Raw genomic sequence first — 8,976 nt, 5'->3', positions numbered from 1 at the left:
CTCTCTCTCTCTCTCTCTCTCTCTCTCTCTCTCTCTCTCTCTCTCTCTCTCTCTCCTTCCCTCCTCACCCACGTCTTCTTACCTCACCATCTATCCATCCTGACCACCACAAGACTTCTGAAAAAAACAATAACATGGACCGTCAGAGACTCAGCCAAGCAAACTTTAGAGGAACAGACTCCATTCATCAAGCCAAGACCGCCAGCATGGAAGGAAGGGGGAAAAAATATGTCGTCGGCCTGTGGTAATGAGTTTTCTTGACCACTAATTATAAGAGGAGATTAATGTGTGAAAGGCGGACAGACGGGCGGAGGCGGTGGAGGGGAAAAACACGAGTAAGATGTGATGAAGTAAAGGCATAGGAGAAGAGTAAGGTGCGACTTTGGAAAACAAGGTAATTTACGAAGGAATTTGTTAGGTGTGTGTGTGTGTGTGTGTGTGTGTGTGTGTGTGTGAGAGAGAGAGAGAGAGAGAGAGAGAGAGAGAGAGAGAGAGAGAGAGAGAGAGAGAGAGAGCAAAATACAAGGAAATATAAAGCAATATTAACGTTTACCAGAACAGTTTTGGCCAAGATACTTTCTATTACTCTACGTATTTCACCATTTCTCCTTCATTTTCCTCTCCTTATCTTCCCTTTGCCCTTCCTCCCCACTTCCCCACGTGACCTCCCAACACCAATCCCACCTTTCTCCCTCACTTCTGCCGCCGGGAACACAGCTCCGTCTGCAGCACTCGAGACGAAAAGGAAGATTGTAAACATGTCGTCTGATGGGAAAATCAGTCTTCGTGATCTCCAAAAATAGATGTGGAATGGCGAAGAAAACGGTGAGCGAGGCGATGCAAGTGAGGATGAAAGTGGCAAGATTAAGAAAGCCGCCTTGTTTTTTTTATTATTTTTCTTTGGATTTGTGTGTGTGTGTGTGTGTGTGTGTGTGTGTGTGTGTGTGTGTGTGTGTGTGTGTGTGTGTGTGTGTGTGTGTGTGTGTGTGTGTGTGTGTGTGTGTGTTTCAAAACGATTTTCATATAATTTTAGAATAATCCTTTATAGCTGCACTGTTTGGAGACTAACACTTTCCAAGAGACTTTTCTTGTACTGAGAATAACTCAGTATCCCTACATGGAAAGGTTTTCTTAGATGGGGAATTATAAACCTATTGAGAAATATTGTGTCAATTACTTTTGTATGTAGTCATGTATATTATATTACGTGTTGTAAGAATTAAATTAAGGCATACAATGTATTTCTAGGGTTATTTATGTTTTGTTAATTAAGTGAGCGTTTCATGGTTGTGGGTGATGAGGTGGCAGGGACGCTACGTGGCAGGTGCTCACGCAGGCTCGGTCAGTTCCTAGTCGGTGAGGGGTGTGATTAGTCGACGGACTGCGTTGGCTGGGGGTGTTACGTGATTGTGTCGGAAGTATCCTGTCGTTAGGTGAGTTTGTGTTGGTGAATTTTGTACTATTGTTATTTATTTAGTTCTTTATTGTGTAATTACTTGTTCACATATAGTGAGGAAAGTGACTTTGTAACACATAATTAGGAGGTGTTTGAGGCCGACGTTGCGTTACAGCTGGGTTGTGCTTGTGCCCCTGCTTGTGCACAAGTAGACGCGAGTTGATCGAGTGGTGTGAAGGATTGTGACGAATGTACCCTGCCAGTAGACAGATGTCTTCATGTCTTCATGTGAGTTCAGGTGATTGGTATTCATTGTATAGGTAATTACTTGTTGACATCACGATAGAGGTGATATTTGTAATAATTATGTAGGCCGCAGTCGTTGACTCCGATATTGTGTTACAGTTGGATGGTGCTTTGGGTACTTAACGTGTGGGATCCGAGGTGTTGTAACATAGCAGTAACCAGGACGCTAGGAAGGGAGGCACTGTGTAAGTTATAATAATGTATTTCTTTAGTATTTAATGGTGTAGTAGCAGTCGACAGGAATGTGCATTATAAAATTGATTCTCGGTATTAGTTGTCTCAGACTTACTATGGTTACAGGTTGGACCCAATAAAGGTGTTTACTGCCAGTGTTATCTGATTGGCGCCTGGTGAAACAGTCCAACACATCTCCTACCAGCATGGATGCAACCCTGAGGAAGAGCCGAGCTGACGCCAAACGGAAGTTCACTCGCAAGGTGACCCTACTGAAGGAGGCGTACGCGCGAAAGGATCCCATACAGGTATTAAAGGATATCTATAGTGATGTCTGTGAGCAGTTTGTGCAAGTGGAGGAGATAAATGAAAAACTGATGGATTCCTTAGACACTAAGAGTGAAGATTATGACTCTGTGATTAATTCCCATGAAAGTTACATTGTGGAAGTGGAGAGTACAAAAAATGTGGTGCATGCGATGATCGTGAAGGCTGGAAATGATGGGAAACCAGGTGTTGCAGACTTGTCTAAAACTAGGATGCAAAGGTTAAGTCCACCACACTTCGATGGAAAAATTAGAGAATATTCCACCTTCTGCAAAGACTATGATAGACTCATGAAATCCGTGTATGGAGATGATCCCTATGCATTGCGTTCTTGCCTGTCAGGGGAAGCGCTGGAAATTGTTAGAGGGGCCGATGACTCTTTCACCTCCATGATTGACAGATTAAATGCCAGGTATGGCAATCCATCAAAGCAGGTTGAGATAGTGTTGGGTGATATCAAAAGCTTAAGGGTAGTGCCTGAAGGCAACCCTAGTAAGTTCATTGAAATGGTTAATATGGTTGAAAGAGCCTACTTAGATCTTGATAGACTTGGCTTGTCTTCTGAAATGAACACAGTGACAATGGTCAGTCAGGTTGAAAAACTTCTGCCTTCGGTCCAGAAAAGAGAATGGGTAAAGATACTACAAACTATAAAGGATAAAGATGAATTGTTTGCTAAACTACTGGATTATCTGTTGAAAGAAAAACAAGCACTAGAATACATGCACGCAGATGTTAGAGTTACTGGTAATACTAACAGAGCACAAGTACATGCAGCAAATATGGATAGTGAGACTAGTGAATTAACAGCGGCTTTAACGACACTTCAAGGTAAACAAGACAAGATGGAAGAGAGTTTGAACAAGTTGACCAAACAAATATCAACAGTGGTCGAGAATGTCCATAAGACTAGAGCTGAACCCCTGTACCTAACTAACTGCTGGCTCCACGGTACAGATACTCACGATATTACACGCTGTACAGGATTTCAAAGGCTTAGCAGTGATGAAAGGGTCGATGCTGTGCGAAATGCGGGTGCTTGTTTTCTTTGTTTGCAATTAGGACATCGAGGACGTCAATGCACGACAGGCGCTCCTTGTAGTGAATGTGGTAAATACCACCATCGAATGCTCCATAGTTTCTTTTCTAAGCCCCCTCCCAACATAAATAGTAACCTGCTATCCCGAGATGGGGTACTATTGATGATAAACTCTGTGTACAGCCATACACGTCCAGTGACCACGCTGTGGGACCCCGGTAGTAATATGACTCTGATAACCAACAGAATGGCCAAACACTTAGGATTGAAGGGAAGAAGTATAAACCTAACGGTGACTAAAGTAGGTAATGAGTGCACGAAGATGGAGACTCGGGAATATGATGTACCACTCAGTGATTGCTATGGTGAAGTACGAGTACTCAAGGCTTGCGGAATCGCCGAAATCACCTCAGAAACGTATCCGGTAGACACAAGAAGTGTAGCCACTCTATTAGGTGTGCAAGATAAGGATATTGAACGTCCACATGGGAAAATTGATTTGCTAATAGGATCTGATTACTGTGAATTATTACCATCAGTGGTGAGGACAGTAGGAAGTCTCCAGCTCATGCGAGGGCCCTTCGGTTACTGTATTAGGGCTCACATCCCTTGCTAAAGGTTGGATTCGTTGACAACACTAATGTTTGTGTCCGCATTAGTCATATGACCAGTGTGTCCAATGTTAATGACTTGTCTGTGGAACCAAAGGCTAGCTTAACGAAAAGACTAGATGATTTTTTTGCTGTTGATAACCTGGGAACCTACTGTAATCCAAAGTGTGGTGGCTGCAGATGCGGGAAGTGCCCACTGGGGGGCAATAAATACAGTATTAAGGAGGAGAGGAACTGGCCCTCATCACACAAGGATTGTCTCATGACAAGCAGACCAGGCGATGGACTGCAGCATACCCATGGATTAAACCACCAGAGAAGCTACCTAACAACATATCAGTTTCTGTGGCCAGGTTGTATTCCACAGAAAAGAGATTAGCCAAAGGGAAGGGAATATGCAGAGGCGTATAGTGACCAAATCCAGGACATGGTGTCACGTGGAGTAGCCAGGAAACTGACCAAAGAGGAAATCAAGAATTATAAAGGCCCTGTACATTACCTACCTCATCATGAAGTACTGAAGCCAGAATCAAAGTCCACACCCATCAGGATTGTATTCAATTCATCTGCCTCCTACATGGGCCACATCCTGAATGAATATTATGCCAAGGGTCCTGATGTGCTAAGAGATCTATGGGTATTTTACTAAGGTTTCGTCAGAAACCAGTGGCAATGGCAGGAGACATAAGTAAGATGTATAATTCTGTGCTCATTTCGGAGCTGGACCAGATGACGCACAGGTTCCTATGGAGGGATATGAACCCTAACAGAGAACCAGACCACTATTGTTTGCAAACAGTGACCTTCGGAGACAGACCAAGTGGCATAATTTCCATAACAGCGCTACACATGACAGCGAAAATGTTCAAAAATAAATATCCTGAAACATCCGACATGATCATTAATGATTCCTATGTCGATGACATTCTCCATTCATGTGAGACCATCTCAGAAACCTATAGCAAAATAAATGCCACAGATGAAATCCTTAAGGAGGGAGGATTTCAAATAAAGCAATGGGTGATTTCGGGCCACCATGACATGACAGAGGATGTGAAAGTAATTGATACCGAGGTCGAGAAAGTGCTGGGCATGATATGGGAGCCAAAGGAGGATCAGTTTTCCTTCAAAGTAAGAATCAACTTCTCAAAAAGGTGCAAGAATGTCCGCCCTGGGCCTGATCTCACAGCAGATGAAATAACACACAAACTGCCGAGCAGTTTGACAAAAAGAATGGTTCTGAGTCAAGTGGCTTCACTATATGACCCTCTGGGCTTACTGACACCTTTCACAGTCCAGTGCAAACTACTACTGAGAAAACTCATCACTTTGAAACGGGAACAAGACGGAGTGGAGCAAACGCTGGGTTGGGACGATCCAATTCCTGATGATGTGTATGGGGAATGGGTGTGCTTATTTAAAAACATGTTTGCACTAGAGAAAATAAAATTCCAGAGATGCATTAAACCGGATTCAGCAATCGGTAAACCTACGCTTGTTGTGTACGCGGATGCTAGTAATATTGCTTACTCAGCTTGTGCATATGTTCATTTTCAATTACAGGATGGCACACACTCGGCCCAGTTACTTGCAGCCAAAAGTAGAATAGCTCCCCTACGACAAATGACTATTCCAAGGCTTGAACTCTGCGCAGCCGTGCTGGCTTCTAGGTTACGTAAGACAATCGAGAAGGAGTCAAGGTTTGTAGTTGAACGAGTGTTCCATTTAGTTGACTCACAGATCGTGCGATCACAGATACAGAAAGAATCTCATGGATTTGAAACATTCGTGGCCACAAGAATCGCAGAGATCCAAACGCATACAGACCCCAGTGAATGGTGGTGGGTGGCTTCAGATGATAACGCTGCCGACTGCGCCACACGTCCCCAGCATCCTCTGAGTTTGAGGTCCGATTCTGTATGGCAGAAGGGACCAGAGTATTTGACTCTTCCTGTCGAAGAATGGCCAATCAGTCAACCCTATGTGCGAGGGCTTCCTGATAGGAATGGCACATCACTTTCATGTAAGACTGAGAGTAATCAGAACACTAAACAATCCCTAATAGACATTGAAAGTTTCAGTTCTTATGAGAAAATGATCAACACTACTGCAATCGTCTTGTCCATCTGCAAGAAGAAAACTTTCCACAACATACTGCAGAACATTACATCTGAGAACCTAAGGAAGCAGAACATTACTGGGTGAAAATGGTGCAGAAGGAGTTCATAGACTGGGAAAGAAGATTCGCAAGGCTAGGACCTAGTAAAGATGAAAATGGGATAATTGTAGTCGGAGAAAGGATTAGCCAGTGGCTAAAGGACAGTTGGAATCAGAATCAGTTTATACTGCTCTCGAGAAAACATCCTTTCACTAGACTATATATCCATCATCTCCACAACCTCGATCATGGTGGCGTGGACATGACTTTGGCAAAGCTGCAAGTAAAATTTTGGGTTCCAGGAGCACGCAGGGTAATAAAGTCAGTAAAGGAGAAATGTGTTATCTGCAAGAAGACTGACAAAGTAAGGATGGAACAACAAATGGGACAGCTCCCAGAGCAGCGTTTAAAACCTGCGCCTGCTTTCTTCAACACCTCGCTGGACTTATTTGGCCCGATGATGATAAGAGATACTGTTAAACGTAGAGTAAGATCAAAGGTGTATGGCGTGATATTTACTTGTCTCACTAGTCGTGCTGCATACATTGACCTGGCGGAGGGATATGATACTGACAGTTTTCTAAGTACGTTCCGGCGATTTGTTTCAGTACGAGGATATCCTCACACAATCCACTCTGACATGGGAACGCAGTTAACATCTGCCAGTAAGGAAATTAGGGATATGACTTCCAGATGGAATGTCACTGAGATATCAAAGTTTGGCTCACATCAGGGAACAGCATGGTCTTTCAACAAATCAGCAGACGCACCATGGCAGAATGGAGTGTGTGAGGCTCTCGTTAAGTCAGTGAAGCGACTATTGGTCATTGCCATTGGAGAAAATGTGTTGAGTTTTGGTGAGCTGCAGACAGTGGTATTTGAAGTAGCAAACTTGTTGAACGAACGGCCAATAGGACTCAAACCGGGTTATGATATAAACTTGGGTACTTACTTATGTCCTAATGACTTGCTGCTTGGTCGCGCTAGTAACAAAGTACCAAATGGACCTATGGTTGATACTACTGATGTGAGAAAAAGATTCAGTCTTATTCAGAGTATTATAACATCGTTCTGGAGGCGATGGATGAGGATTACTTCCCCACATTAACAGTTAGACAGAAATGGCATACTGCACACAGAAATCTGAAGAAAGGAGATATTGTATTAGTCCAGGATAATGAGATGATAAGGGGAAAGTGGAAACTAGCACAGGTATGTCAAGCTGAGCCAGGTAGAGATGGCAAGATAAGAGATGTGGTATTAAGATACAAAAACTTGAGCTCTGATTCTATATATAAAGGAAAGGGGGACCGCTTGATCAACCGATCTGTACATCGATTGGTGCTGCTTCTTCCTGTTGAGGATCAAGGAATGTAATTTGCTGGGGAGTGTACTGAGAATAACTCAGTATCCCTACATGGAAAGGTTTTCTTAGATGGGGAATTATAAACCTATTGAGAAATATTGTGTCAATTACTTTTGTATGTAGTCATGTATATTATATTACGTGTTGTAAGAATTAAATTAAGGCATACAATGTATTTCTAGGGTTATTTATGTTTTGTTAATTAAGTGAGCGTTTCATGGTTGTGGGTGATGAGGTGGCAGGGACGCTACGTGGCAGGTGCTCACGCAGGCTCGGTCAGTTCCTAGTCGGTGAGGGGTGTGATTAGTCGACGGACTGCGTTGGCTGGGGGTGTTACGTGATTGTGTCGGAAGTATCCTGTCGTTAGGTGAGTTTGTGTTGGTGAATTTTGTACTATTGTTATTTATTTAGTTCTTTATTGTGTAATTACTTGTTCACATATAGTGAGGAAAGTGACTTTGTAACACATAATTAGGAGGTGTTTGAGGCCGACGTTGCGTTACAGCTGGGTTGTGCTTGTGCCCCTGCTTGTGCACAAGTAGACGCGAGTTGATCGAGTGGTGTGAAGGATTGTGACGAATGTACCCTGCCAGTAGACAGATGTCTTCATGTCTTCATGTGAGTTCAGGTGATTGGTATTCATTGTATAGGTAATTACTTGTTGACATCACGATAGAGGTGATATTTGTAATAATTATGTAGGCCGCAGTCGTTGACTCCGATATTGTGTTACAGTTGGATGGTGCTTTGGGTACTTAACGTGTGGGATCCGAGGTGTTGTAACATAGCAGTAACCAGGACGCTAGGAAGGGAGGCACTGTGTAAGTTATAATAATGTATTTCTTTAGTATTTAATGGTGTAGTAGCAGTCGACAGGAATGTGCATTATAAAATTGATTCTCGGTATTAGTTGTCTCAGACTTACTATGGTTACAGGTTGGACCCAATAAAGGTGTTTACTGCCAGTGTTATCTGATTGGCGCCTGGTGAAAACACACTCACACATCATTGTTGTTCTCTCTCCATATTCTATTGTTCTGTGTAAATAATACATGGTTAATAGAGTATCAAAGAATGTTTCAATTAACCATCAATATATGTATGTGCTTGCTCATCCTTTATTCACTTACACTCACACAAACACACACATAGTACATATATACACTGTACTGAACCTTTCACTATAAAATATATGAAAGCTAGTTTTTCTAAAAACTTGTATTCAAGCTATTACAGGATTCTTTCAATACCGTCACAATAAGAAACCATGTTGTTTGTCCCAGCCGACTCATCATGCCGAAGATGACAAATTCCAAGCGTTCCACCTTCCTGCACACAAACTTGTACGCTGATGTCCTGTGGAAATTCGCAACTAAATATGCCTTTTTTTTTCTATTTCTGACGCTTTCTAAATCTGTCCTACGTACATGTTGAAAATAGTATTCACTTCACCTTAATATTGGTGAAGGTGAGTTAGAAGCGGTTCACAAATACAATGACGTAACTTCCATGCCATTTTCTAGTGTGTGTGTGTGTGTGTGTGTGTGTGTGTGTGTTTCACCTCGGTCGTCTGCTGGTCACCCAGCCAGTCTTCCCCAT

At 42.7% G+C, this 8,976-nt stretch overlaps 3 protein-coding genes and 1 long non-coding RNA gene across 6 annotated transcripts; all 4 read left to right on the top strand.

Moving 5' to 3' along the window:
• Positions 1–1,096: 1,096 nt before the first annotated feature.
• On the top strand, positions 1,097–3,858 carry LOC123499888. The gene is made up of 4 exons (XM_045248422.1): positions 1,097–1,433; positions 1,572–1,684; positions 1,802–1,887; positions 2,003–3,858. Exon 4 carries the CDS (start codon positions 2,083–2,085, stop codon positions 3,856–3,858), a length of 1,776 nt encoding a protein of 591 aa, XP_045104357.1. The 5' UTR covers positions 1,097–1,433; positions 1,572–1,684; positions 1,802–1,887; positions 2,003–2,082.
• Positions 3,859–4,525: 667 nt separating this feature from the next.
• LOC123499887 lies at positions 4,526–6,058 on the top strand. Its single transcript, XM_045248421.1, has one exon. The coding sequence runs from the start codon at positions 4,526–4,528 to the stop codon at positions 6,056–6,058; it is 1,533 nt and encodes a 510-aa protein (XP_045104356.1).
• Positions 6,059–6,060: 2 nt separating this feature from the next.
• LOC123499886 lies at positions 6,061–7,119 on the top strand. Its single transcript, XM_045248420.1, has one exon. The coding sequence runs from the start codon at positions 6,061–6,063 to the stop codon at positions 7,117–7,119; it is 1,059 nt and encodes a 352-aa protein (XP_045104355.1).
• Positions 7,120–7,394: 275 nt separating this feature from the next.
• On the top strand, positions 7,395–8,342 carry LOC123499786. 3 transcript variants are annotated; one of them, XR_006673106.1, is made up of 4 exons: positions 7,395–7,744; positions 7,883–7,995; positions 8,113–8,198; positions 8,314–8,342. It is a non-coding gene; the product is annotated as an uncharacterized LOC123499786 (long non-coding RNA). The 3 variants fall into 3 exon arrangements; XR_006673105.1 differs by having other exon boundaries at positions 8,113–8,342; XR_006673104.1 differs by having other exon boundaries at positions 7,883–8,342.
• Positions 8,343–8,976: the final 634 nt, after the last annotated feature.

Source organism: Portunus trituberculatus, chromosome 50, assembly GCF_017591435.1.
Source record: "Portunus trituberculatus isolate SZX2019 chromosome 50, ASM1759143v1, whole genome shotgun sequence".
Classification (NCBI taxonomy): Eukaryota; Metazoa; Arthropoda; class Malacostraca; order Decapoda; family Portunidae; genus Portunus; species Portunus trituberculatus.
This window is presented reverse-complemented; position numbering and strand designations above follow the sequence as displayed.